Below are 27,900 nucleotides of genomic sequence, written 5' to 3' on the forward strand. Positions count from 1 at the left end.
TACAGCCGAACAGCCCCGGTACAGCCCCAGTACAGCCCCAGTACAGCCCCGGTACAGCCCCAGTACAGCCCCGGTACAGCCCCGGTACAGCCCCGGTACAGCCCCAGTACAGCCCCGGTACAGCCCCGGTACAGCCCCGGTACAGCCCCGGTACAGCTCCGGTACACTCGGAAAAACCCTGTACAGCCCCGGTACAGCCGAAGCAGCCCCTGCAGGCGGCAGCGATGACTGACGGGTGCGAGTGCGAGTGTAACAGACCGTGCGAGAGCGAGTGCTCGGTCCGTGTGCCCGTGTGTCCGTGTGCCCGTGTGTCCGTGTGTCCGTGTGTCCGTGTGCCCGTGTGCCCGTGTGTCCGTGTGCCCGTGTGCCCGTGTGCCCGTGTGTCCGTGTGCCCGTGTGTCCGTGTGTCCGTGTGTCCGTGTGCCCGTGTGTCCGTGTGCCCGTGTGCCCGTGTGTCCGTGCGCGCTCACCGCCCGCCCGCGCGCTCGCGCCTCGGGTTCTCGGGGGCGCGGCCCCGGCGAGGCCCCGCCCCGCACCTGGTCCGGCCCCGCCCCCCCGCCCCGCGGATGCTCCCGGGTAGCGGCGGCGGTGGCGGGGCCATGGCGACCCCGGACAGCTGCGTCAAGGTGGCCGTGAGGTGAGCGGGGCTCGGCGCTGCCGGCGCGGGGAGGGCTGTGCATCCCGGGGGTGGGCGCGGGGAGCTCGCTGCGCCCCGGGACCGATGCCCGACCGGCGGGGCGGGCGCTACAGCCGCGGGTGCGAGGCGGCGGTTGGCGGGTGCCCCTCCCGGGGCAGTGAGACCCCCTCCTCTCCCCCGAGCCGGGTTCTGCCGCGTCCCGCGCTCCCCCCGCCGCTCTCTCTCCGCACCGTTTCGGGGTGTCTCCCCCCACCTCCCCAGCGGCTCCCGCGTCGCGCAGCCCCGCGCTGCCCTCCACCCCCCGCCATCCCCCGGCCCCTCCGCCGGCGGAGCCGCCTGGCACCCGGCACGGGCAGCTCCCGGCTGCGGCGCGGGTGGGCTTGGATCCCCCCCCGAGGTGTCACCGGGATGCCGGGGGGTGGGGTGGGGGTCCCTGGGTGGTGGGGGAACGATGCGGCATTTCGGTGCCTTTGTGCTGGGAACAATGCGCCTCCAGACCCGCACCTCGCCGAGGGAGCTGCCGGCGGCCTCCGAACCCGCCGGGGCTCGGGGGGGCATCGCCTTGGCCCTGCCTGGGCAGAGCGGGAGCACAAAAGATGCTGCTGGTGCAGCGGCAGTGATGGAGGGAGAGCGGGTGGGTGTGGGGCTGGGTGTGTGTTGTGCGTGCGGGTGTGCAGGCTGTGTGCGGGTGTACCCGCGTGTGTGTGTGCACCGGGACACCTCCCAGCTCCCCCTGCCCCTCCAGCCTGCCCGCCCAGAGAGCAGCCGGAGGGGATTTTCTGCCGTGCTCCTCTGAGAAGCCGGGGGTTGAGGCCAGGCTGTGGCTGTGAGGGATGGGGGAGCTGCAGGAGGAGTGACGGCAGCCCCTGCTGCGTGTGCTGCTGGGGTGCCTGCACAGGGGCAGGGTGGGCTGTGCCAAGACTGAGTGTCCGTGCCAGGACACTGACCCGGGAACCGAGTGATACCGGCGCTGGGGGTGGAGATTTCCTCCTGGCCAGACTGTTCCCCTCTTCTCGCTGCATTTGTCTCGGGATGATGCCTTTTAACATCATGCGGGAGGTGGGGTGGGTGCCGCTCGGGATGGCGGCTGCGGGGTCGTTTCTGCTGGGCTCTCCTAATCCCTCAGGGGTCTGCCAGCAGTGGGGTCCTAGGCTGGCTGGTGCTCGGGGAAAGGATTGCAGCCGGGAGGTGGTTGGGATATGCAGCATTGCAGTGGGGCTGGAGTGTCCATGGTGAGCAACCAGGGAGAGGAGAGAGGTCCAACCCTCTCCTGTCCCTTCCTTGAGGGAGTGAGCCAGCATCCCACTCAGTGAGCCGGTGGGAGCCAGGCAGCTGGGGCGATGAGGTGGTGGAGGTGAGCTGGGAGGACAAAGGAGCAGAGCTGAGAGCGAGGAGGCTGCCAGACAAAGCCGGCAGGTCGCAGCGCCGTGCAGGAAGGTGGCTCCGAGGCTGGGCTGAGTGTGCAAGGGCTGAGTGTGCAAGGGTTGAGATGCTCTCCCTGTGGACCACTCGCCTTTTCTGCCACACAAGCCCCGGGGGACTGGGGTTGGGTCCTGTCCTGTGTTGGGCTGGGAGCAGAGTGAGATTTTCCTTTGTGAGAGCAGGTGACACCCTGCCGGTGGAGCAGCCAGGCTGGGGGAGTCTCCAAGACCCCCCACCCTTGGAGCAAACCTGCCCTAGATCTGCCTCCCTTGCCCATCGGAGCGTGGAGGGGATTGAATGCGTCTGGGGTGTGGCAGGACACGGATCAAAGCTCCCCTTTTGTCCCTTCATAATAACATGAATGGGCCAGCTGTGCCATTTCTTCGGGGTCTGTGTGTCTGTGCTGCTGGTGGGAGTGAGGTGGGACCTGGGGAAGGGCCAGGGACACTGGGAGGTGATGGGGGTGTTGGAGGAAGGTACTGTGGGCTGATGGGGTCAAAAGACTGGGGCTGGTCCAGCTGATGCCAAGAGGTGCCACAGGCCACCAGGACCCATGTCTGTGGTCCCAGGGTGGAGAGCCCTCCGGGTGGGAGGAATGGGGACAGAGGAACAGGAGTGCTGGAGCTGTGCACCCCAGTTCTTGCTGATTCTCTTGGCCTGGCAGGAGGAGGCAGGAGCGACGCTGTGGTGTTTCACTGTCAACCTCACGGGTTCCCATCTTACCCCTGAGACCCTCATCTGCCCCTTTTGCACTGAGAGTCCAAAGAATCCGGTTTCTGAGCCCGGTATTGGAGTGCAGGGGCATTATTTAGGCTTTCTGCGTGCCAGGAGGGAAATGGCCAGTACCTGCAGCAGCACTGCTGTCAGCAGAGAGAAATGCAGGCCCAGCAGCTGCTCCTGGCCCAGGGGCTGATTTGTCCGTGTACCTTGTACCTGCACCTCAGACCTGCACTGTCTGCAAGGGCAGGGCTGGGTCCTACCCCGGCCGCCGCCTTCCCTGCCAGCAGGGTCTGCCTTCGCTTGCCCCTTAGCCTCGAGTCTGACTCGTGGCCCCATGGGCGCGGCTGAGCTTGCTGGCTCCGATGGACGCCGTGGGGAGGAACCGCCGGGGCCGAGCTGCCGGCGGCGCTGGGGCTGGGGCTGGGGCTGGGGCTGGGGCTGGTGCTGGTGCTGGTGCTGGTGCTGGTGCTGGTGCTGGGGCTGGGGCTGGGGCTGGGGCTGGGGCTGGGGCTGGGGCTGGGGCCGGGGCTGGGGCTGGGGCTGGTGCTGGGGCTGGGGCTGGTGCTGGGGCTGGGGCTGGTGCTGGGGCTGGTGCCGGTGCCCTGCGCCGGGGTAACGGTGTCAGCAGGAAGCTGCCGCCTGCCGCGATGGTGCTGAGTGGGGGGGCCTGGGGACCCACACTCCTTAGGCAGCAACTGCCGCTTCCTTCTGTAGGTGACCTTCAAAAGGGTGGCTGTGGTGCAGCCAGCGCAGCAGCTCCCCGCTCCTTGCCCTCTGTCCGGGAGCACAGCCTTGATTTGAGGCTTGTGCCAGGGATTTAAGGCCTGTGCCTTCAGGCTCAGCAGCCCCCCTCCCCGCAGCCCCTCCAGGCTTACAGTCAGGTGGTGGCAGCTCTGGCAGCCGCAGTGGGCTGGGGACGGGACTCCCTGTGCCGGCTGCAGGAAGCGGAGCTCAGCCCCGTTGGGCGCACGAGCAGTTTTGCAGTGTCAGGAAGGGCTGATGGCACGTATTGACCCCAGAGGCCATTAAACTCCTTGGCTGGAGGCCTGAGCAGCCTGTCTGGCTGCAGAGCTGCTCCCTGAGGGCACCTCCAAACTGGCCAGCTCATGGGAGAGAGAGTGGCATCCCCTGTGCCAGAGCTGCCCGTGGCACTGAGCACGCGTGGCCGGCTGCGGAGACGCAGGAAACGGAGCTTGTGAAATTGGGGAAGGAAGTTGAGTCGGATTTCAAGTTTATTTAAACTCTGCAACCTCCAGTGCTCTGCTGCTCTCGGAGACACTCCTGCTGCGATGCTTTGTGCTCCACGAGGGCAGTCCCGTGCTGGCTTCTGCCCCAGGGAGTGACCCCCAACTCCTCCTTGGGAAGGAGGGCTGGACAGACTCGTGTGCCCATCACCGTGCACCCTGTGGGGGCCTTGGCTGAGGGACTGAGCTGGGAAAGGCCAGGTGGTGGGATCAGCTGGGCTCTAGCCCTGCTAGAGTCCTGGCATCTCTGCCTGCCGGGATTTCTGTGAATCCGAAGTCTCCAGCACCAGCTGGGGTCAGTCCCCGAGGAGGTGGATGTGTTGTAGCCCTTTCAAACCATCTCTTCTGTGACAGATTTGGGTCCAGCTGGAGAGGTGGTCTCAACCCAACTTGTGCCAGGCCAGTGTCCGTGCTGCCCAAGGGCTCTAGTGGGAGAGGTGGGGGTACAGCTTGGTACCTCCTGCCCACCTGCTGCTCTGGCAGCTCAGAGCCCTTTCGGTGTGGTCCCGGGGGGACACTGTGGAGCAGTGCATGGGACACTGTCTCTTGCCAAGTCTGGCTGGTGTTGGGTTGGCTTTGCTCAGATGTCACAGGGCCATGCAGGGAGAGATAAGGCAATCCCACCCCAAGGCTGGGGTGCCAGGCTCCTGTGGGGTGAGGCTAACAGCCCATCCTGGTGTGGGGCACAGCCCTAGGGTGCTCCCATCTGCAGGGGCTGGGAGCAGCCCTGATCCCAGGAAGGAAAGATCTCAGGAGGCTGCTTTATCCTGAGGGTGCTGGACAGGCAGAGCATCCCCAGCCCCCTTCTTCATCCTTTGCCCCTAATGAGGGCAGCTCAGCCCTCGCAGCGGCCCTCCCCCCTCCCCCTTCCCCCCTTCCCTTCCCCCCCTGCCATCCTGTGCCTGTTTTGCTGCAGGGCTGAGCCTTTGCTCTCACTGCTGCTCTTTGCTTTCACTTTGGGCATTCTCAGCCTTCTGCGGCTCTGGGGGGAGGTGGTGCGTGTTCTGGGGAGCGACAGGACCGTGTAGTGCCCTCCAGTCTGTAGAGTGGTGTTGGGGGCCCTGGCAGGCTCTCGGAGGGCAGTGCTGAGCCCAGGTGTGTGGGCACAGGGGGTTCTGTGCCTGGCTCCAGTCAGGCACTCGATGGCTTTTACAGCAGAAATGTTAGACAGGGGACAGAACCTTGTGAGGGGGGAGCAGGGCTGCACCCCGTGGTCCCACCAGATGTGCCATCGCTCGCAGCAAAGCAGCTTGAGGAGGGTTTTGGTGCCTGCACACATCACCCATTGGCAGGGGATTTAACTGAATGCCACGGAGCCTCAGATCTTGGGAGGCCGGGGCTGGATTAGCCAGCTGCAACCTCAGCAGTGAAACTGGAGGCAGGAGAAAATTGCAGGAGATGAAGCCCCAAACAAAGCTGTCAGGAACATGGCTCCTGGCCCCGGGAGAGGGAAGGTGATACCCCCGTGGGCCTGGTGTGAACCAGCCCTGGCCTGTGGCTGTCCTGCTGTTCCTGCTGGCGGGGGGTTGGCCCTGGTGGTCCCACGGGGTTGTTTTCTGCTGGAGGCTGTCAAAACACTCCATGCTGCTGGTTAAACAGCCAGCAGATTTGGGATGTGGTGGATTGTGAGGGCAGCTGCTGCTGGAATCTGCTGCAGGAGATCATCATGCTGGGAGTGACTGTGCACCCAGGTCAGTTGCTGATGGGTTTTACTTTGGCTTGGTGGGAGGGAAGGGGACTGGCCTGCCTGCCACCCCTTCCCTCTCTGGACAGAGCAGGAGCTGGTCCAGTGCTGCCCTGTCATGTCCCCATATCCCCACTGGCTCTGCACTGCTGTGTGTCTGGGGGCTGCCTCATCTTGCTTGGGATCTGCCCCTCTGCTCTTTCCATGTGGATGCCACACAGTCATCACCCCCATTTCCAAGTGAGGGTTCAGGGCTGAGCCCGATGTCTCGGGGATCCCAGTGGAATCCCTTCCCCTGCTCTGCAGCTCCCTGGAGCCTGACATGGCAGGGAAGATTTCTTGTCACAGCGTGCTGTAGTGGAGCCTGGCCCCAAGCTCCCCTGTCCCTCCATGCCATGGAACCATGTGGGGCTGGGGCCATCTCTGCCCACCTCCCATGCCTGGCTTTGTCTGGCAGAGTGGGATGTCTCCATGCCTGCTCTGGTCTGGGAGGGGAAAGGCTGGAGCTGAGCTCCTCCTCCTCGTCTTCCTTTGCCCTCCAGGCACTGAGTTCCCTGGCCCAACACTGCAGGGCTGGGAAGTGCAGCCTGGCCCCTCCTGTTGTGGGGTGGTTTCTTAGTCCATGGTGCTGTGGTCTCTGCTCATCCATTATTTCAGGCTGAACCTGCCTGAGGGAGATATTAGGGCAAAACATTCCCTGTTCCCTGCCCAGCCAGAGGACCAGGTTTGCTCCTGGGTGCTTTGCAGCATCCCCCATCCTGCTGGCCAAGGGCTTGGCATTTATTTATTTTTTAGGGAGAGGCTGGAGAAGAACCTCTTTTGTGCCACCTGCTCCCCTGTCTTGTGGGCAAGTTGCTCTGATTTTCCCTGTGGGCTCTGGGTCTGCAGTATCTTCTGCCAAGATGGGGTTGTTGTTTTCCCAGTGGCAACTGGAGCGTGCCAGGAGGCTGCCAGCATGCCAGCTCTAGGGAAGCCTTATCTCCAGTATGGGTGCACCAGTACTGGGGTGGAACTGGGGCATGGGGACCTCACAGGGACTCCTGGGAAAGGAAGGGAGCCTTTGAATGTGCTTCACTGGCTTGGGAGGAAGTGGGAGCCTCAACACTGGGGTGCAGAGCTGGGTGAGGGAGTCTGTCTGGCTGTCTCCGTGGGACCCGTGACATTCCTGTGCCCCAAGGGTCAGGCTGATGGCCCATCAGGCCCGGGATCTCTGGTGAATGATGATTTCCTTTCCCTCTCTCTTAATTGCTGAAGCTGCTGCTAACCCCATGGACTGTTCTGCTGGAGGGAGTGGGGGCCCTGCTGGGGCATGTGTCACACTGTGTGTGCTGCCACACGTGTGCTTCCCCCCCTGCCTGGGCGGGGCACTGCCTGGGGTTTTGGGACACTGCAGCCCTTTACAAGTGACTGTCCTGGGTCTGTTGTTTGCAAACATCCTCGTGGTGTTCCCCTTGGGCAGGTCCCATATGGAGCCAATGGTGTGCTTATGGGGGATCTGGGGAGATCCCAAACTCAGTGTGTTCCTGCTCCCCTCTAGGCTGGGCAGAGCATGACCCTGTGCATCCCCCTGGGCCCTGCTGGTCTGTGCCCGCTGCCATGGGCAGGGTGTCCCCAGTGCTGGCCCTGTGCAGGCAGCACATCCCTCATCCCTGCCCTAGACGGGTCTCAGCTCAGAGCAGATGGTGCAACTCAGCGCCACGTGCTCCTGCCAGAGCTAATGAGCAGCACATGGTGCCTGCCAGGGCCTGATTTAAAGGTTTCTCTAAGCCTGGGAAAATCTGGAGTGGGAGGATTAGGAGGAGCCCGTGGGGCTCTTGGGTCCAAGGTGGCGGGGTTTGCCCTGCAGGGGAGCAGGCTGGGTGGTATTGGGGGATGGATGTGGGGTGAAGACATGTCCCCCCCGAGGGCTGTACCCAGTGAGGCTCTGGGTGCACCCCAGCTCTGTGGGGTGTCCCCAGGCTGCCCAGGAGCTCTGTCTTGCCCCAGTGCTGGTCCAGATGCGCTGGCTGTGGCACCCTATGCCTTGGCAGGGTTTGCCTGGGGCACAGTGGCACAGGTGGCTCTGTGCTGTGCTCACTCCTGCTGGGAGGTGCCTGGCTATATCTCTTAATTGGAACGTTTGCCGACCAGACCTGGCAGTCCCCAGGGAGCCTGATTCAATTTTCTCTGATTGCTAAGCCACTTCCCTGCCACAATAATTAAATGGTGAACTTTGTCTTGGTTTGGGTCCAATGTAACCTGTGTGCAAAGAGCCAGCCCTTGGCAGCCAGCTCTCTCCTGGGACCCTGTGCTCAGGGGGGATGAAGCTGGGAGATCCCTTTGCGGGCAAGGGGGCAGATCCCCCCCTGGGATTTGGGCCTGGGGCAGCTGCTGGCTCCTGGGGGTGTGGGCAGCTTGCAGTGTTGGCCTGGAGATGTGGGAAAACCTGGAACCCTTTGTTCTGATCCCGTCCTGGGGAGCTGCTTGGCCAAGCTGAGTGCCCCACACACTGCCACGCCGTGCCCCATGTGCCACACACCACCTTGCCTGTTGGCTCTGTGATGCCTGGGGTGTCCTGAGGTGAGCTGGGGGAGCACAGGAAGATGTGAGAGCTGCCCCTTCTGGCTGCCCTGTGCTGCTTGGTGGGATTACAGGGCAGCAGCAAAGCATGGAAGACAGGTTTGGGGCAGAGGAGAGTGAAGTGGGCAGGGAGCAGAGGTGACAGCGAGCCTGGCAGAGGGGCTGTGTGCGAGGCTGGGTGGTTGGGAAGGTGCTCCTGCAGTTCTGGGGGGGCTGGAGGGAGCTGGTGACAGGGGGAGCAGGTATGGGGCCATGGGGGGAGTGGGGATGGGAGCAGGGCAAGCACAGGTGATGTGGGGATGGGAGTGAGCTGAATGCAAGGGGAGGGGAAGGGGGGTGAGTGCAGGTGATGTGGGGAGTGGAGTGTTGTGGGACAGGAGCGGGGTGAACACAGGTGATGCAAGGAATGGGGATGGGAGCAGAATGAATGCAGGCAATGTGGGGAGAGGAGCCAGGCGCTGTCTGGGCTTGCCCAGCCCACCTGTCCTGGCAGGTTCATCCAGAGAGCTGGGCTGTGCCCTGGTGGGATCTGCCAGCTCCAGCCTCTGCCAGCCCGTGGTAGCTGATGGCTGTGGCTGGGTGAGGCACAGTGCCCAGCCCCTCACCACCACTGCAGTGGGCAGCCTTGCCCCTCTGCAGAAAAGGTGGACAAGAGGTAGTGGCTCCAAGCCTCCGGGGCCTGGCACAGAGAGGGAAAATCCCGTGGAACTCATCCACCCACTGCTCCCTGGCTCTGCTCCCTGGGAAACCAGCCCTGCCTGGCTGGGCAGCCTCCTTGGGAGGGGAGAGGCTCCTTGTAGGGTCTGCAGGCAGCCTCCCTGCCTCGCAGAGAGGTCTCAGAGGGACAGGAGCTCCCAGTGACCCCCTAGTCTGTGCAGCCCCCAGCCCTGCAGCCCCCTGCCAGCACTGGGAAATGTTGGGAGGGGTGTGTGTCCTCAGGCTCCCTGGGAGCTGGAACAGCCCCTGTGTGACGTGGGTGATGGGTCTGGGGGAGGCTGGGTCCCTGTGCCCACCCTCTCCTGTGGGCCATGCTGAGTGGGATGGCCAAGTGAGATGGGGGGACTGCCGTGCCCCAGGGCAGCCATGTCTCAGCAGGATGCTGTGGCCTGGCATATGCCTAGCCATGGGTGCAGGCAGTTTGGTGGGGGCCAAAGGATGCTCTGAGCCCCTTGGGGCTGCCATAGTAGTGGGCTGGGAGGGTGGAAGCTCAGATATGTGGGTGAGGAGGACATGTCAGCCAAACTGTGCCGCCTTGTGCAACGAGACAGCATCCCCTCAGAGTACAGGAGCCTGGTGGTGTCTGTGGTGTGTGCAGCCCTGAAGTGGGGCTGTGCCCCATATGGTCAGTCCCATCCCGGGGCCTCTTGCAGGGCTCGAGATGCTGGGATGGGCAGGTGCCTGCCTGGGAGGCTGCTCCTGTTGGGGTCAGGGCCTCCTGAGCTGACCCTGCCTGTGGAGCTGCCTCACAGTGCCCACTTGGCTCCCGGCCCCTCTCCGCTCCCGCCAGCCAAGCCTGGCATAGGGCAGTGGTGCAGAACAACTCGCCCTTTGTGCCTGCCGGAGCTCCTGCCCCTGGGGGTGCAGGACCCGCTCCCCCCTTCCTCCCAGATGCTCGGTGTCCCCGGCGGCCCAGCCGTGGAGACGGCGCTTTCAGAGCCTGCCAGCCCGGCGGGGACGGGAAGGGAGCGATGGAGAGGCTCCAGCCGAGGTCCCCTTTGTGTCCCTGTGCCGGCTGCAGCTCTCCTGGCACGGATGTCGCTTGTGCTGCCGCGTTTGGATGCTGATGCTGGATGAGGCTCCTGCTGCGCCGCCCGTCATCGCCCCAGCGATAGCTGCCGGTTGGGGAGGGATGTTTTCCACCCCTGCAGGCTCCTCTGTCTGTCTGTTCATCCATCTGCCTCCCGCCCGGTGTGCTGGGTGCCTGGGAAGGTTTTCTTGGCAGGAGCACTTGGCTGGACCGTGCAGCTCTGTCCTGGTGCTCTGTCCCTTCGCAGGGAGCTGAGGGTGGGGTGGAGCGCGGTGGTGGTGGTGCCACTGTGCTCCTGCTGGCTCTCTCCTGCCCAGGGTGTTGCCTGTGCTGAGGTCGGTTTATCCATATGGGTGGGAGGGAGATGGGGGTGGTGCTGAGCACCCTGCTGGTCCCAGGACAGCCTGTGTCCTCCCCACGCTGGCTTTGGGCAAGAGCCATCACCAGTGCCAGCGTGGGGCCGGCTGGGCACAAGGGAGAGCTGGGGCTCAGGTCACTCCTGCCGAGCTGGAGGGTGTCAAGGCAGCACCCTGCTGGTGAACTGGTGCTTAATTTTGGCTGCTGCTTAGCAGGGTTGTCCCTAATTGCCACATAACCACAGGAGCCTGTGCTGTGGATTCCCAGGGGGGCAGAAGGGCTCTCGGTGGTGTCCCAGCCCTTTTGGCCACAACACCCTGGTGTGCTCAGCTCTGCAGTGGGTCCTGGTGGTTGGCACAAGCTGTCCTCCTGGCTGGTGGCCCATGACCAGGTGCAGAGCAGGTTGGCTGGCTGTGTCCAGAGGCAGGTGAGGGAGCAGTTCCATCGTCCACAGGTTGGGCCCTGACAGCATCACACCCAGTTCTTGTGGACATGGTTTAGTGGTGAATGTGGCAGTGCTGGGGGAATGGTTGGACTTGGTGATCTTAGAGGGTTTTTTCAACCTGAATAATTCCACGATTCTCTGTCTGGTGGAGGTATTGTGGTGCCTGGGCATGACCTGAACAACACATGAGCACCTCCCTGGCCCAACCAGGGTCTCACGTTGCCTGGTGCCCAGTGTGGTGATGTGCTTCCTGGGAGGGCAGGGATGGGACACCATGGTGTGGGAGTGCTGGGGCAGTTGAACACAGGGGAGCAGCTGCACTGGCCTAGAGAAACCCTCTGTGATGTCTCCTGGTGGCCACATAAGACCCCCATGATGCTGTGGGGAGTGGGGCAGATGTTGGTGTTGGTGTGTGGACACTGGAACAGCCCAGCATGGCCAGGCTGGAGGTGGGTTCCTAAATGCCCTGTGAAAAGTTAACATGCACACACCCCTCCAGTGCTGCTGCTCATCCTCTTGCCAACTCCCCTTGGAGGTATTTAATCCCCTGGGAGGAGTGAAGGGGGGGGCAGAGAGGGAAAGAAATATTTTGCTGAAAACCTGCTCTCATTTTTCCCGAGAGGAAAGAGAATTCCCAAGCATACTGTGGTTCCAGTTTGTTCCTCTGCCCATTCCTTGGGGCTGCAGTTGCTGTGCGTGTCTGGGGTGGGGGTGGCAGAACCACATCATCTTGGTCCAAAAGTAATTAAAAGTCGGGGATAATTTTCCTGGAGGAGGGTGGGACCTGGGAAGGCGACAGGAGTGAGTCTGGGACTGAGCACATCAGAAACTGCTTTTTTTGTTGTGGCTGCTGAGCTAAATATATCTAGGGAGGCGCAGAGCTGTTCCCACGCGTCTGCTGTGCAGGGTGAGGGGGTGAAGAGGTGCTCCCGTTGCTGCCTGTCCCCGACAGGGACACCCTGTGCCCCCAAACACGGCCCAGGGGTTTGCCCCCCTCCAGGCTTTGCTTGCCTCTGGGCATGGATCAGTGGCTCCTGCATGAAACTGTGCCAGGGGAGGTTTAAGCTGCTTATCAGGAAAAGGTTCTTCCCCTAGAGGGTGGTCGGGCACTGAACAGGCTCCCCAGGGCAGTGGGCACGGACCCAAGGCTGCCAGAGCTTAAGGGGCGTTTGAACAATGCTCTCAGGGACAGGGTGGGATTGTTGGAGGTGTCCCGTGCAGGGCCAGGAGTTGGACTCGATGGTCCTTGTGGGTCCCTTCCAGCTCGGGAGATTCCATGATTCTGAGTCCCAGTCCCCACAGCGGCTGCTCAGGTCGTGATGTGGCTTGCCAGGGATGCGGTTTGGAGGAATTAATAGCTGTGTTTATGGAGCACCCGGGGAGGGGAGCCGCGCAGTCATTAGCGCTGGGGAGAGCTATTTGCATGGCACTTGGTTCCAAACCCCCTCTTTCTCTAAGAGCCCTCTGGGAGCCCCCAGCTTCCTGCAGCTGGTGGATCCACCGGCAGCCAGAGCTGCGCAGCCCCGAGGCGGAGCGGGGTCTGTGCGGGTCCTGCCGCTCCGCTCCCACGGTTCTCGGGCAGTGGTTGGACGCGGTGGGTGGGATGAGGCGGGTGGGTCCTGCTCTCTGCCCGAGCCAGGAGCCAGCCCAGCCCAGCCCAGCCTGTCCCTGTCCCGTCGGCGGGTCCAGGGCTGGGGACAGCCCGTGGGCTGGGCGGGGGTTTGGTGCAGACGGTGGGTTTGGCGCTGGGACTGTCTCGTTGTGTTTTTGCATTTTGCATTTCAAGCCTTTGTAGTTGCAGTTTGATCTGTCTCTGTTGGGAGCGAGTGGGGCTGTGCTGCAGCCCGGCTGCCCACCCCTGCCCTGGCAGGATGCAGGAGCTGAAGCATCCCCTGCCCTGTTTGCTCCATGCCACAGGCAGAGGTGCTGCCCATCCCCTGCCGGCAGCAGCCATGGTTCCAGCATGGATGGAATGTCCTGAGCTGGAAGGGACCCACAAGGATTATCCAGCCCAACTCCTGGTCCTGCACAAGACACTCCAGCAATATCACTGTGTGCTTGAGAGCACTGTCCAAACTCTCCTTGAGCTCTGGCAGCCTTGGGGCTGTGACCACTACCCTGAGGAGCCTGTTCAGTGCCCAACCACCCTCTGAGGGAAGAAACTGTTCCTAATATCCATCTTAAACCTCCCGTGACACAGTTTCATGCCTTTCCCTCAGGTCCTGTCACTGGTCACAGAGAGCAGAGATTGGTGCTGCCCCTCCTGAGGAAGTTGCAGACCCCGAGGAGGTCTGACCTCAGGCTCTTCCTCTCCAGCTGAACAAGCCAAGTGACCTCAACTGCTTCTCATATGGCCCCTCTAGGCCCTTTCCCATCCTCATGTCCCTCCTTTGGACACTAAGAATGTACCTTTACATTCTTTTTATATTGTGGTGCCCAAAACTGCACACAGTGCTCATGGTGAGGCTGCACCAGTACAGGGCAGTGGAGGACAGCTCTGTGCCCTTGACCAGCCGGCTGTGCTGGACTGGACACACCCCAGGACATGTTGGTGCCTGGCACGGGCTGTGCTCACGTCCTGGGGACCAGACTGGTGTCCCCAAGAATGGGGTGAGCCATGAGGCTGCCCTCAGCCTGCTTCTCTTCCCACAGGATCCGTCCCCAGCTGCCCAAAGAGAAGATAGAGGGATGTCACATCTGCACCTCGGTGACACCTGGCGAGCCCCAGGTGCTGCTGGGGAAGGACAAGGCCTTCACCTACGACTTTGTCTTTGACCTGGACACGTGGCAGGAGCGGATCTACACCACCTGTATGGGGAAGCTCATCGAGGGCTGCTTTGAGGGCTACAATGCCACAGTGCTGGCATATGGGCAGGTATGGGCCCTGCCCCCTTTGGCCTCAACGCTCCGCCCTCCAGCAGCACTGGGGGTACTGAGAGGGCACTCACAGAGCTTCGGGAAAGTGGGGGGTGTGTGAGTTTCTGGGTGTGGAGAGGACAGAGTTATCCCTGGCTGGTGAGAGCTGGGGCAGTGGGGGGTGGCCATGGGTGGGAGGAGGGGGCGGCAGGGCTGGGGTGGGAGTCAGTGTGGTGGTGGGATCAGAGTGGTTCAGCAAGGGCGTCTGGGGAGCCTGGAGCGGCAGGGGGGCAGTGGGGGTGCATTAGGCAGAGCTGAGCCCAGGGGGGCACGGCCAGCTCTCCCCTCACTGTCTCTGCACAGACTGGCGCGGGGAAGACGTACACCATGGGCACCGGCTTCGACATGAGCATCTCCGAGGAGGAGCAGGGCATCATCCCGCGGGCCATCGGCCACCTCTTCAGCGGCATCGAGGAGCGCAAGCGCGCGGCTCAGAGCCAGGGCGTGGCAGCCCCCGAGTTCAAAGTCAGCGCCCAGTTCCTGGAGGTGGGTGACAGGAGCTCTGGGGGACACCCTGGCCCTGCCCTGTCCTTCTCTGCTCCCGTGTCTTGAGTCCATGTCCTGACTGCTCCCGGACAGAGCTGCACCCCGGGCGGGCGCGGTGGGACCGGGTGTGTGTGCGGGTGCAGGGGGGACTCAAAGCACCTGGATGTTGTTGGCTTCAGGATGGCTACAAACTGAGTAGAGGGAGTCCTCCCATGGGAAAGGGGCCTATGGCTTGGTCCTCTGGGGATTCAGGGGCTCTGGACTGTCTTACCCCTGTCTGAGGTCCAGGATAGCGGGATACCTGCTGCCCTGTGTCTGGACCAGTGTTGCCAGTGAAACAGGGAGAGAAGAAAGTGGCCACTCTTGGGAGGATTTGAGGAAGGGCTGTGCTATTTCCCATGGCCTTTGACCTTGAGAGTGTTTCAATGCATCCTCTCCCGCCTCTCTTCTGGCTTCTCCAATTCAAAAGCCTCTTCTATTAACTGCTTCATTCCCTGGAGAAGTTTGTCCTGGGAAGCCCATGGACCTTGTGTGTTGGCAGCAGTGTCCCTGGGGGCTGCTCCTATGGTGAAGGAGCAAAGAGGTGTGAGTGGGAACTGGTTTAATGCCCCAGTGAGAAAGCACAGGGTGCTGTTGAACAAAGCTGAGCTCCTGAGCAAGCTTCATCTGGTTGGGGTCCTGACCTGGGGTGCACCCATGGGAGGTGGGCAGGGAGGGGCCCTGTGCTGTGATCTTGCCTCCAGGTGGCTTTGTTGACCATCACATCTGGGTGTCTCCAGATGCTGATGGCCTGGAGAGGGGAAGCAGTGCCCAAAGTCACCTCCTTGTTGGAGAAATCCTTCCCACTTGGGTCTTCATCTGCAGAGCCCTTGTTAGGTCCCACGTTGTTGCTGTTGTGTCCTTCCCTTCCCATCACTTGGCCTATCCAAGCTCCTGGCTGCCTTCCCAATTGTGTTCAGCTCGTGAGGCTCCTCTCTGGGGATCCTGTGGGCTGGGGTGGAAACGGGGACAGTTTCCTGCCTGTCCTGGGTGACCTGTTTGCTGGGATTGGGACACTGGAAGGATGGGTGCCTCCAGTGCTGCCTCTGGACCAGGCCATCCTAGGAAACATCTTTGCAGACCAAGAGGTGGACTCGAGGATGACAGAGCAGTAGCCCTGCGTGGGGTCACACAACTGCCGTGGGCATTTCCTGTAGTCTTTCCCTCTCTCCATCACCTCTGACCCTGGTTGGTTTGGCTCTCAGACTCAGATGTTTGTCCAGTGGCTGCGGGGGAGGGTGGGAACAAGGATTCCTCTGCTTTGTTTCAAAGCTGCTCACCAGGGAAATTGGCAGCCCCGGGGTGGGGGGGATCTTCCAGCTGAGGGGGCTCGAAGGCTCTGTTACAAGTGGGGAGAATAAAACCTGCTGCCTGGTGACCCAGTGACCAAGGTTGTTGGTCCACCCTGGCAGCATGGACATTGAACCAGGAGCTCTTGAGCCACTGTACCAAGCCCTGTTCTGCAGCCACCCTCATCCAGGTGACACAGGGAGGGTTTTGTGGTGATAATGGCTCTGCTGTGCCAGCCTGGGAGTGTGGCCACATCAAGCACTGGTCACCAACCCACTGTCCCAGCAGGGGCACAGGACTTGCCCGGCTGATCCCTGTCCTGTGACTCTGCTCCTGGGAGAAGGTTTAAACGCTCAAGGAGCCCAGTTGCACCTGGGGCAGCCAGGGAGGGATTAGCCTGATCCGTCCTGCTGGCCAGGAACCTGCAGTCCTTGGGTGACCCTGCTCTCTGCACTGGGATGTGAGTGCAAGAGGGTGATACTGACTGGTGGTGGCGAGGGGACAGATGGGCAGGGGTGTCCCCCCACCCCAGGGTGAGAGAGGATGCTGCAGGGTCAAGATATGGATGGGGGGCATCCTCTGTCAGCTCCGGGGCTGCAGGGTTTTCCCTGCTTGTCCAGCACTCCCTGGTCCCCCTCATCTCCTTTCCATCTGGCAGAGATGACCTCAGGGAGTTGTGATGGGAGTGGGGCTCTGCTGGCTCATGTGGCTGGGGCTCCTCAGGTGAGCCAGGGAAGTCAGGGGATGTGTAGCTCATGGGTGTCTGCTCAGGCTCTGGAGGCAAGGCTCTGAAAATGTCCCATTCCTGCAGAGCTGCTTGTGTGTGGGCCAGGGACAGGACAGGATTGGGCAGCAGGAACCAACCCAGAGTGCAGCTCAGAGCTTTGTGGGGCAGACAGGCATGTGGATGCACACCTGCACACAGGTGTGCCCACACACCCCATTCCTCCGGGCATCCCATCCCAGCTGGTACCTGCACAGGCAGCTCAGAGCTCCCCTGTGCATCATGTAACCCCATGCAGTGCTCCAGACTGGGGGCAGAGCAGCTGGAAAGCTCCTGGTGGGCAAGGAAAGGACCTGGGGGTGCTTGAACATGAGCCAGCAGTGTGCCCAGGTGGGCAAGAAGGCCAATGGCATCCTGGCTTGTACCAGCCATAGTGTGACCAGCAGGACCAGGGCAGTGGCCATCCCCCTGGGCTGGACACTGGTGAGGCCCCACCTCAAATCCTGGGTGCAGTTTTGGGCCCCTCATGACAAGAAAGACATTGAGGGGCTGGAGCGTGTCCAGAGAAGGGAACGGAGCTGGGGAAGGGTCTGGAGCACCAGTCTGATGAGGAGTGGCTGGAGGAGTTGGGGGGGGCTCAGCCTGGAGAAAAGGAGGCTCAGGGGGACCTTCTCACTCTTTGCAACTCCCTGACAGGAAGGTGGAGCCAGGTGGGTGTTGGGTTCTTCTCCCAAGTAAGAAATGACAGGACAAGAGGAAATGTCCTCAAGTTGCACCAGGGGAGGTTTAGATTGGATATTAGGGAAAACTTCTTCCCTGAAAGGGTGGTCAGGTGCTGTCACAGGCTGCCCAGGGCAGTGGTGGAGTCACCATCCCCGGAAGGGTTCAAAAGATGTGTGGGTGTGACACTTGGGGACATGGTTTAGTGGTGACCACGGCAGTGCTGGGGGAACGGTTGGACTCAGTGGTCTTAGAGGGCTTTTCCAACCTGAAGGATTCCAGGATTCTGTGCATCATCTCCTCTCTGCATGCACAGGCTTGTGCCTCCTGTCCTACGCTCGCACACACACCAGGTGCCCTGCTCAGCCTTGCACACACGCGTGAGCAGATGTGCAGCCCCAGCTCTGGGGGGTGGCAGGGGGATGCCAGAGGGCTCGAGGAGCCTCCTGCTTCCCCCTGCTCACCCCACGCCTGCTGCTGCCCCACTCAGCTCTACAACGAGGAGATCCTGGACCTGTTCGACAGCGCCCGCGACCCTGACGCGCGGCACCGCAAATCCAACATCAAAATCCACGAGGATGCCAGTGGGAGCATCTACACCACGGGGGTCACGTCGCGCCTCATCAGCTCGCAGGACGAGGTGGGTGTGGGGTGGGCAGGCGTGGAGCAGGGGTGGCAGCTGGGTGCCCCTGGCCAGGGGTGTGCTGTGTGGGGACATCTCGGCAAGGGGAGATCTCTCCCAGGGTGGGATGGTGCAGTCCCAAGGGGGTTCTGGGAGAGGTTGGTGTGTCCACTGGGCTGCACGGGGTCTGTCCTGACTCCTTACAAAGGTGCTTCAAGGTTTCCTTCCCTGCCTGGTGTCATTGTAGCTGATCCAGTGCCTAAAGCAGGGAGCTCTTTCCCGTACCACCGCCAGCACCCAGATGAACGTGCAGAGCTCCCGGTCCCACGCCATCTTCACCATTCACCTGTGCCAGACGAGAGTGTGTGCCCGCCCGGAGCTGGTGAGACGTGCTGCTGCCTCATGGCCAGGCTGTTCCTGGGCCCCATACCCAGGCAATGTGTGGAGGTCCCTTGGGAAGGGGAGAGGGTTTGAAATCTGTCTTCTTTCCAGTCGTAGCCAGTGTTAGGATTTAATGGGAGCTGAGAGTGAGCTGATCCAAGGCAGTGATGATCTGGCCCAGGGATGGCTCAGAGCAAGCTGTTGTTGGAGTCCTGTCTCCATCCCCAAGGGATGGATGTGGAGGGAGAATGCTCAGGCTCTTGCTGACATCTGAGTGCAGCCAAAGCACCTTCTGCCTGCTCCAGGTCTGCAGTGGTGACCCTTCCTGTGTCCCTGGCTGCAGGTGAACGGGGAGGTGACCGGCCTCCTGGATGGATCCCAGCCTGCCACCGAGTACGAGACCTTGACAGCCAAGTTTCACTTTGTGGACCTGGCTGGCTCGGAGAGGCTGAAGCGGACGGGAGCAACCGGCGAGAGGGCGAAGGAAGGGATCTCCATCAACTGCGGGCTGGTACGGCCCGAGCCTGGCACCGGCGGGCAGGGGGAGCAGGGAGGCAGAGCCTGCCTGGGGGAGCCTGTGACACTTCTGGGTCCTGCCCAGAGCTGCTCTGCACTGTTGGGGTGCTGCTGTCTCGGCTGGGGTTTGTGCTGCCCGGCCCTGAGGGCAGGAATATTCACAGTGCCAGTGGTGAGAGCACGGCTCTGTTGCCGAGGGCAGGGCTGAGGGGGGGGGCAGCTGAGCACAGGGGTGCAAGTCCCAAAAGTGTGAGGTCTGTTAATCTGAGCTAAAAAGACCACTCTAGGGCTCGATGTTGCTTCTCAGTGCAGCATGGGAGAAAGGCACAGGCCAGGGAAGAGGGGGGGAGGTGAGACTGGCAAGGGAAGCCCCCCGCCTCCCCCTTGTGCAACCCAAACCTGTGCCACAGCACATGCCCCAGGCCTGACATGCTGGCTGTGTGGCAGCTGTATGCTCAGCTAGGGCTGAATTTGGGGGCCTTCCCTTTGTGTTGGTAGCTGGCCTTGGGGAACGTCATTAGTGCCCTCGGAGACCAGAGCAAGAAAGTCGTGCACGTGCCCTACCGCGACTCCAAGCTCACCCGCCTGCTGCAGGATTCCCTTGGGGGCAACAGGTAAGGGGGGGGCTGAGCTTGGGGCTAGGGCTGCAGGACTGTCCCTCTGCAGATAGGGCTGAGGGCTCTGGAGCCATGCAGGAGCTATTTCAGCACTCCCGTGGGTGCCCAGTGGGGAGGGGATACCTTCTTCCAGGCATGGCATGACTTTGCAGATGTAAAGGCCTTGGCTCCTCATCAGCCCAAGGTGCAATTGGCAGCTTTGGCAGAATCAGCTGATGCAAAACCCTCCTGAGCCCTCGCAGATCCGGGACTTGGCAGGTGCTGGTGCCCTGCATGGGGGGGATTGAATTCCCTGCCTCTTCTCCAAGGAGCTGGTTCTTCCCTGGCAATCCCAGAATGGGTGGGCTGACCAGAGGGAGCTGCCTTTGCTCAGTGCTGTGTGATGTGGTGCTTCGATGGTCTTGTGGGTGCTCTGGCTCTGGGAGGGATGAACCCACTTTATACCTTGATTATAAAACATAGATGGCTCCCCATCCAGGATGGGTGTCTGGGGGCACGTGGCCTGTGCTGGGTCCTGGCTTTCCAGCTGCTGAGCTGCTACAGCGTGGGGGGGACTGGCTTTCACCCTGCCCTTGCATCCCCAAGCCAAACCATCATGATTGCCTGTGTGAGCCCCTCTGACCGGGACTTCATGGAGACCCTGAACACGCTCAAATACGCCAACCGGGCTCGCAACATCAAGAACAAAGTGGTGGTGAACCAGGACAAGACGAGCCAGCAGATCAGTGCCCTGCGGGCCGAGATCGCCCGCCTGCAGATGGAACTGATGGAGTACAAGGCAGTGAGTGGTCCTGTGCCCCACCCTAACCCTACCCTGGCCAGCCATGGAGCTGCTCACTCACTGCCCCACCAGTGGGATGGGGGAGAGAACGGGGAGAGTAACAGAAAACTCATGGGTTGAGATACAGGCAGTTTGATAAGTAAAGCAAACCACGGAACTCATTCCCCATGTCCCATCACAGGGAGATGCTCAGCCATCCCCAGCACAGCAGGGCTCTGTCAGGTGTAACGGTGACTTGGGATGACATTCCAGACATCCCCCCCATTCTTCCTCCTTCGCCCAGCTTTGTATGCTGAGCATGACACTGTATGGTCTGGGATATCCCTGTGGTCAGTGGGGGGCAGCTGTCCCAGTTGTGTTCCCACAGCTTCTTCTACGCCCTCGGCCTAATGCTGGTGGGGCAGGGTGAAGGGCTTAGTGCTGTGCAAGCCCTGCTCAGCAAGAGCTAAATCATCCCTGTGGAATCAGTGCTGTTTTCAGCACAGGTCCCAAACACAGTCTCACAAGGTGCTGTGAGGAGAATTTAATCCACCCCAGGCAAACCCAGCTGATGGAGTGGGCCTGGTGAGCAGATGGAGGCAGGTGCAGAAAGCCCCACTCCTCATGTTTGAATTGGGGCAGGTTTAGTGGGACAGACCCTCCTGCTTCCCATCCCCTGCCCCTATGGATAGGGGTAATGTCTAGAGGAGTCAGGAGGCTTAAGAGACAGTGTCTTGCCTGTGACAAGCAGGACCTTGGGCAGGTTTTGGGAGTGCTGAGGCAGGGAGAACCCCTGAAACATCTCCCACCCTCTGCCTGTTCAGCTCAGACTTTTCTGGTCCTTAGGTTTGTCCCTGCTGTGGTTTCTGGAGTTGCCCTTAGGGATGCAGTGGTGGGTCCCCATGTCCCAGCTCACCCTGCACTCAGGGGCTTCCCTCCTGTCCCACAGGGCAAGCGAGTCATCGGGGAGGACGGCGCAGAGGGGTACAGCGACCTGTTCCGCGAGAACACCATGCTGCAGAAGGAGAACAGCGCCCTGCGCATGAGGGTGAAGGCCATGCAGGAGGCCATCGATGCCATCAACAGCAGGGTCACCTACCTCATGAGCCAGGAGGCCAACCTGATGCTGGCCAAGGCAGGTGAGGCTTGGCTAGCGCGTGGCACGGTGGGTCACCAGGCAGCACGGCTGGGATGGGGTCTGTGGTACAGCCTGTGCCTGCCTCGACCCGCCTGTGCCTCTGCCCCTGCAGGGGATGGTAACGAAGCCATCGGCACCCTCATCCAGAACTACATCCGGGAGATCGAAGAGCTGAGGTGAGTGGGTGCAGGGCTGGTGTGTCACTGGGGTCCTGGTGTCTGGGTCCCAGCCTGGGTGTCTCACAGCTCGCTGCCTCCAGTGTCGCTGGGGTGAGCTGTGAGCCCCGTGGAACAGCTGCTGATGGCACTGCTGCTACAGGGGGTTGTAGGAGGCCAGTGCTGGGCAGTGCTTCGACCATTGTTGTCCTTGGTGTAGGCATTGATGGAGGGGGTGATCCTGTTGGGAGTGCCTGGGGTCTCTGAGGGACTGCTGGCCCCCCAAAGTTGGGTCCACCCCAGTCTCTTGCATGATCCTGGGACCCTGTCTGGCAGTGTTGTGACTTTCTCACCCATCATTACCTGAAATGGCTTAGTAGTGGATCCATCCCTGGCTTACACCATCCGAACACATCGTGTTCAGTCTGTAGAAGGGAGACCTTAGAGCCCCTTCCAGTGACTAAATGGTGCTTCTGAAAAAGAGGGAGAATGATTTTTTTTTCCTTTCTTTTTTTTTTTTTTTTTTAAAGCATGGGCACATAGCAATAGGACAAGGGGGAACAGCTTTAAACTAAAAGTGGAGAGATTTGGGTTAGAAGTTAGGAAGAAATTCTTCCCTGTGAGGGTGGTGAGACGCTGGCACAGGTTGCCCAAAGCTGCTGTGCCAGTCCCATCCCTGCAAGTGGATGGGGCCTGGAGCAACCTGGTCTAGTGGAAGGTGTCCCTGCCCGTGGCAGGGGGTTGGAATGAGATGAGCTTTAAAGTCCCTCCCAACCCAAACTGGGGGCAGTGGGATGGCCCCTCTTTGACTACATCCTGTTTCCACTCCCTAGAACGAAGCTTCTGGAGAGCGAGTCCATGAACGAGTCCCTGCGCCGCAGCCTGTCCCGAGCCTCTGCCCGGCCCCCCTACTCCATGGGCTCCTCCCCAGCTGCTGGCCTGGCAGGTCTGTGCAGCCCCGCCGTGCCCGTGGATTCAGAGGCCTCCGATGTCCTCCGACGGGCCAAGCAGGACCTGGAGCGCCTGAAAAAGAAGGAGCGGAGGCAGCAGAGGAAGAGGTGAAGGCTTGGGGAGTGGAGAGGCTGCCTGTGGGCTTGGCTGCTCCTTGTGGTGTTGGGTATCCTGCTTCACCTATCCACCTGGATGTCTGGGTTCCCCTCCCAGCCCTGCCTTGCTGGTGCCTTCTTTTTGCCCACCACACAATTCCAGAGGCTGTTTTCCCCAGTGGGTCCGAAAGCAGGCGGCTGAGGGTGGTCCCGGCAGGACCTGTTTCCAGGTTCCCTCACACTGGGACTTAACAACCCTGCTCTGCTCCCCCCTTAGCCCAGAGAAGGAGGCGTTAAGGAAGCAGCAGAAACTGCAGCAGGACAACGGGGAGGAGACGGATGAGAACGAGGTGGAAGAGGTGAGCGGGCATTGTGCTCATACCGAGGGGTTGTCTGGGTGTGTAGTGCTGTGATTGCCCCACATGGGACAGGGACCAAGCCCAGGCTGGCCCTGAAGGAATTTGGAAGGGTCGTTTTGCTGAGGACTCCATGCTGCAGCAGGGGGCAGTTGGATGCTCCCCAGCCAGCCCTGCTGTGGAGCAAGGGGTCCACAATTTTGGAGGCTTGGTTTCAATTGGCACAGGTGAAGGGGGGTTGGGCAATGCAGGGCTGCTCAGCTGGGAGGGGATGGATGCAAGGATGGATGGGGCACAGGGCTGCTCCTCTCAGCAGTGTGCACTAGGGGTCCAGAAATGGTGCTGCAGCCCCTGGGTACCCGGTGTGCGAGGCTGAGCCCCACTGTGGGGGCTGTGGCACGTTGCTGTAGGGTGAGCTCAAGTTTGGAGGAGGGAGGAGCTGCAGAGAGAAGAGCAGGCCATGCTGCAGGCTGATGTTAGGCACTTCTCTCTTAGGAGGAGGAGGAGCAGGATGAGAGTGGCTGTGAGGAAGAGGATGGGCGCGAGGATGAAGATGAGGACTCGGGCAGTGAAGAGAGCCTGGTGGACTCAGACTCGGATGCAGAGGAGAAGGGTAAAGTGGAGATCTGTGTGCAGCCCTGGGCATGTGGGGGCATTGCTGGTGTCTCTGGCAACGAGCTCTGCTCCTGGGAAGGCAGAACCCCAGGACTCTGGGGGACCTGGAAGAGCCCCAGGGTTGCTGCAGCGCTCTTTGGGGTGCTGCTGCTCCCTAGCAATGTGGGTTCCCATCAGCTCCTCTGCCTTTTCCTCGTGCTGTGGCTCAGTGGGGCCATGGGAGCGATACTCCCCCACCCCTCCCAGCCTGATTGTCCCCCTCTGCCTCCAGCTGTGAATTTCCAGGCTGATCTGGCAGATCTGACCTGTGAGATTGAGATCAAGCAGAAGCTGATTGATGAGCTGGAGAACAGCCAGCGGCGCTTGCAGACCCTCAAGCATCAGTATGAGGAGAAGCTGATCCTACTGCAGAACAAGATTCGGGACACGCAGCTGGAGCGGGACCGGGTCCTGCAAAACCTCAGTGAGAACCACCTCACCTGTGGGATCCCACCCCTGCAGCATCAGGCCCCAGTTCCCACTCCTGCCCAGCTGACTCAGAGTCAGAGCATCCACCCCTGGCATGCAACACTGGCTCTGGTAGAGCTCTGTCATCCTCTGCCTCTGCTCAAGTCCCTGGGACCCCCAAGACCCCACTTGTCTTGCTGTGGGAGCAGGACCAGTCAGCACAGAGCTCTGGACCCTGCTGGTGCTGGAGAAGGATGGCAAGGCAAAGCCTCTTTGTAGCACTGAGCACCACTTCATGAGCCCCCACCACTTCAGTGAGGACACCAGGGGCAAAAGACCCTGTGCTGTGGCTGATGTCCAGGCTAAACAGGGCAGGGTCACCCATGCTGTGGCTGTGGGTCTCAGTCTGCAGCTCTGCCACGAGACACAGCTCAGCCCAGCAGTCTCCACCCCGTGCTGGGCCTTTCCAGCAGGATCCCCAGACAGACCCCAGCCCACAGCGGGGTGAGGGGGGCTATGGTGGGACAGGGAGGAAGCAGTGCCTGGTGTGTCCAGGCAGGGTATGCGGGTGCAGGAGGATCCCAGGGTACATGGCTGTTGCAAACCCTCTCCTCACCCACCAGGCACCATGGAGTGTTACACAGAGGAGAAAGCCAACAAGATCAAAGCAGACTACGAGAAGCGGCTGAAGGAGATGAACCGGGACCTGCAGAAGCTCCAGGCGGCCCAGAAGGAGCACGCTCGCCTGCTCAAGAACCAGTCCCGCTACGAGCGGGAGCTGCGGAAGCTGCAGGCAGAGGTGGCCGAGATGAAGAAGGCAAAGGTACCTGGATGTGCCAGGGCAGGGAGGGATCCCCTGAACAAGCCTGGCTTCCCGCTCGTAGCAATGTTTTCCACTCTGGTGGCGAGTGCAGAGCATCTGTCTGCTGGGTGGGCGGGTGCCCCGGGGCGGTCGGGGCACACGGAACCCTCCGTTGCAGGTCGCGCTGATGAAGCAGATGCGGGAGGAGCAGCAGCGGCGCCGGCTGGTGGAGACCAAGAGGAACCGGGAGATTGCACAGCTCAAGAAGGAGCAGCGCCGGCAGGAGGTGAGAACCCAGCTCGCCACGTGCCACCAGTGTGCCCGTACAGGGGGGCTGGCCTGGCTGGGGGGGTGGTGTTTGTCCTGCTCTGGCACTCCAGGTGCTCAATAAATACTTCAGGTTGGTGAAGCTCGGGGCCCTGCTGTGCCCATGGCCTCGGTGGGGTCTGCGCAGCCCCAGCACAGCACACCTGGCTGGATGGTTCCTGAAGCCTCCCCTCAGCTTCTGCTGTGGTTGTGGGGGATGCTGTGGGCTCCCTCCCTTGCTGTGTGCGGGAGTCAATGTGCAGTCAGGGCCAGCTGGAGGCTGGGAACCTGCTCGCTGTTAGGATCAGGAGTGAGATTGTGCTAAAGGGAGCCCTGGGACTGAAGCTATCACTGGGGTGAATGGACAGGACCCCAGGGGTGTCTTTTTTCTTTCTCTCTCATGCAGTTCCAGATCAGGGCTCTGGAGTCTCAGAAGCGGCAACAGGAAATAGTGCTGCGGAGGAAAACCCAGGAGGTGAGGGGAGTGGGTTGTCTCCACATAGGTCCCAGCCCCCCATGCAGGGCTGGGCCCCCAGTGCCTGGCTCAGAGAAACCCTGTCCTTTAGACAGGGCCAGCTCTGGGAGTGGGGTTCCCAAAAAGGTGGGAGGGTTTTGGTGGCTCAAGAGCCATGTGGGAGGTGGTTGCAGGCAGCAGCAGAATTCCTCATCCTGGACAGCAGAGCCTGGTGGCAGGGGTGGGGTATGAGGGAGGAGAGGGAAACCCATGAGGCACAAATGTCCCTGGGCTTTGGGTCTACAGAGCTGCTGCTCTTGGTCCCATGGGGACCACGGAGTGACATCAACAGGTTTGGGCTGGGTGGGGGTGCCCGGCTGACACCCTCTCCTCTGCCCTTCCTCGTGGGCAGGTGTCAGCACTGCGCCGTCTGGCCAAGCCCATGTCAGACCGGGTGGCGGGCAGGACGGGCCAGAAGCCGGCTATGCTGGACTCGGGCGCAGAGGTCTCGGCCAGCACCACCTCCTCCGAGCCCGAGTCCGGCGCTCGCTCCGTCTCCAGCATCGTGCGCCAGTGGAACAGGAAAATCAACAACTTCCTGGGAGACACCTCGTCCTCTGTGAACGGGGCTCGGCCTGCCAGGTCAGGGCAGGGGCTGGGTGGGTGGACAGTAAGGCATCCCAGAGATCCCCATGCCTGGCTTTTGGCTGGTGGCAGAGGTTGAAGGCTGGCTTCTTAGTGTGCACTTGACCTGTATTAAACTAATGACCCTGTGACGGGCTGTGCTGGCAGAGTGTGACTGACTGTCACCTGGGCTTGAGCCCAGATCTGGCCTTCCACAAGGATTAAATGCCATGGCACAAACCCTACTGGGCTCATCTCTTTTCCCTCTTTGCTGAGGGGCAATGGAAAAGTTGGGCAATCCACAAGCAGATGGCTCCTCTGCTTCTGGCCAGTCAAAGCCCTGGCATCCTCCTGGGGCAAGCCTGGCTCTCCAGCACGGTGTGGCTGGCTGCCTATGTGCCTGTTCTCCCTTCTGGCTGCAGGAAGAAGTTCCCCAAGAAGGGCTCAAGCCAGACCTTCAGCAAAGCCGCCCGCCTCAAGTGGCAGTCGCTGGAGCGGCGCATCTTCGACATCGTCATGCAGAGGATGACCATCGTCAACCTCGAGGCGGACATGGAGAGGCTCATCAAGGTGCTGGGGATGGAGAGGGCCGGGTGGTGGGTGCAGGACAGGGGGATGGCTGTGCAGACAGTGCCAATTCCCCTTCCTTTTCCCCCAGAAACGCGAGGAGCTGTCACTGCTGCAGGAGGCGTTGCTGGGCAAGCGGGCGAAGCTGCAGGCGGAGAGCCCCATGGAGCAGAAAGGGCTGCAAGAGCTGAATGAGGAGATTGAGGTGCTGGGGGCCAACATTGACTACATCAACGACAGCATTTCAGACTGCCAGGCCACCATCATGCAGATTGAGGAGACCAAGGTGGGCAGTGGGACTGGGCCCAGTTGTCAGGGGGAGAGCGAGAGCATCTCTCTGTGGCAGGAGCATCCTCTGAGCTGTGTCACACTCGCTGGGGCTGCACCTACACAGACACTTCTCATTAGGTGGTTAATTGTGGAGAGGAGTGCTGGCAGGTCCTTGCATGTCCCTGGACAAGCTGCTGTCATCCCACTGCCCTGGAATTGTAGGGAAGCTGTGGCCCCCCATCCTGCCCATGGTGCTTCTGGTCACTCGTCCCCATGGGAGCTTCATGTGCTGGAAATGTCCTAAGAGGACTGGATTTTTTCCCAGCAGAAGCTATCCAGGTTTTGTGTCTGTTTGTGACACTGGGCGTGCCATTGTGCAGCTCCTGATCCCCCTCAGTGCCTGAAGCCCAAAATGGAGGCTGTGTGCTGACCCTGGCTTGTCCCCTGGGGGATTGGCAGGGAAGGAGAGCTGCTGTTAATTCACACTAGGCTTTGGATTGTGTATTCAGGTGAACCTGGTGTCTGTTTGGTGTCTAATTAAGTGTTGGCCCCAGAATTTCTGTAGCAGTGCAGAAGCCCTGCAGGTTGTGTTGGACAGCCCCATGGCCAGATCTCCCCAGTAGCCACTGGGCAGACTGGGGAGGATGATTGTTGGACTGGGCAGTGCTTGCAGGATGATGGAGGTGCTGTGTTGGCCATGGAGCCCCTCCTGCCCATCCCATGTCCAGCGGCAAAGCTCCGCTGCTGCAGCCAGCACTTGTCTCTCCGTGTTTCAGGAGGAGCTGGACTCCACGGACACCTCGGTGGTGATCAGCTCCTGCTCCCTGGCCGAAGCCCGGCTGCTGCTGGACAACTTCCTGAAGGCCTCCATCGACAAGGTGCAGGGCCAGGCTGGGGTGTGGAAGCGTGACAGGGTTTCTCACAGGGTGCCAGGGTGGGGACCTGGTGGTGGGGACCTGTGACACCTGCCTGAGCCCCAGCGTGGCTGTCCTTCCCCAGGGGCTGCAGGTAGCCCAGAAGGAGGCCCAGATCCGGCTGCTGGAGGGGCGGCTGCGGCAGACAGACGTGGCCAGCTCCTCACAGAACCACGCCATCCTGGACGCCCTGCGGGAGAAGGCCGAGTCCCACCCCGAGCTGCAGGCGCTGATCCACAACGTCCAGCAAGGTGGGACCTGGGCTGGGTGTGTGTATCCTCAGGCCAGGTGTGCTCATCCGCTGGCCTGTGGGGTGGGGT

The 27,900-nt window shown here is 61.3% G+C and overlaps 1 protein-coding gene across 6 annotated transcripts in view; it reads left to right on the plus strand.

Annotated features, from left to right (window-relative positions):
• The first annotated feature begins 526 nt into the window (after positions 1-526).
• KIF21B (kinesin family member 21B) overlaps positions 527-27,900 on the plus strand; it is a 45,572-nt gene continuing 18,198 nt past the window's right edge. For 4 of the 6 annotated variants that reach the window (XR_010425215.1, XM_064636101.1, XM_064636102.1 and 1 more), the window contains exons 1-22: positions 528-637; positions 13,468-13,690; positions 14,035-14,217; positions 17,481-17,630; positions 17,860-17,994; positions 18,337-18,504; positions 19,008-19,123; positions 19,712-19,907; positions 20,836-21,025; positions 21,137-21,200; positions 22,013-22,237; positions 22,503-22,584; positions 23,077-23,194; positions 23,468-23,659; positions 24,267-24,466; positions 24,624-24,731; positions 25,158-25,226; positions 25,618-25,847; positions 26,252-26,399; positions 26,488-26,682; positions 27,443-27,544; positions 27,666-27,831. Coding sequence is in view for 3 of the 6 variants with exons in the window: in XM_064636101.1 (XP_064492171.1) it covers positions 567-637; positions 13,468-13,690; positions 14,035-14,217; positions 17,481-17,630; positions 17,860-17,994; positions 18,337-18,504; positions 19,008-19,123; positions 19,712-19,907; positions 20,836-21,025; positions 21,137-21,200; positions 22,013-22,237; positions 22,503-22,584; positions 23,077-23,194; positions 23,468-23,659; positions 24,267-24,466; positions 24,624-24,731; positions 25,158-25,226; positions 25,618-25,847; positions 26,252-26,399; positions 26,488-26,682; positions 27,443-27,544; positions 27,666-27,831 (3,331 nt within the window). In the remaining 3 variants the exon portion in view is untranslated. Of the gene's footprint in view, positions 638-13,467; positions 13,691-14,034; positions 14,218-17,480; positions 17,631-17,859; positions 17,995-18,336; positions 18,505-19,007; positions 19,124-19,711; positions 19,908-20,835; positions 21,026-21,136; positions 21,201-22,012; positions 22,238-22,502; positions 22,585-23,076; positions 23,195-23,467; positions 23,660-24,266; positions 24,467-24,623; positions 24,732-25,157; positions 25,227-25,617; positions 25,848-26,251; positions 26,400-26,487; positions 26,683-27,442; positions 27,545-27,665; positions 27,832-27,900 lie in introns of all 6 variants that reach the window. The other 2 variants (XR_010425216.1, XR_010425217.1) reach the window with 2 other exon arrangements.

Source organism: Pseudopipra pipra, chromosome 25, assembly GCF_036250125.1.
Source record: "Pseudopipra pipra isolate bDixPip1 chromosome 25, bDixPip1.hap1, whole genome shotgun sequence".
Classification (NCBI taxonomy): Eukaryota; Metazoa; Chordata; class Aves; order Passeriformes; family Pipridae; genus Pseudopipra; species Pseudopipra pipra.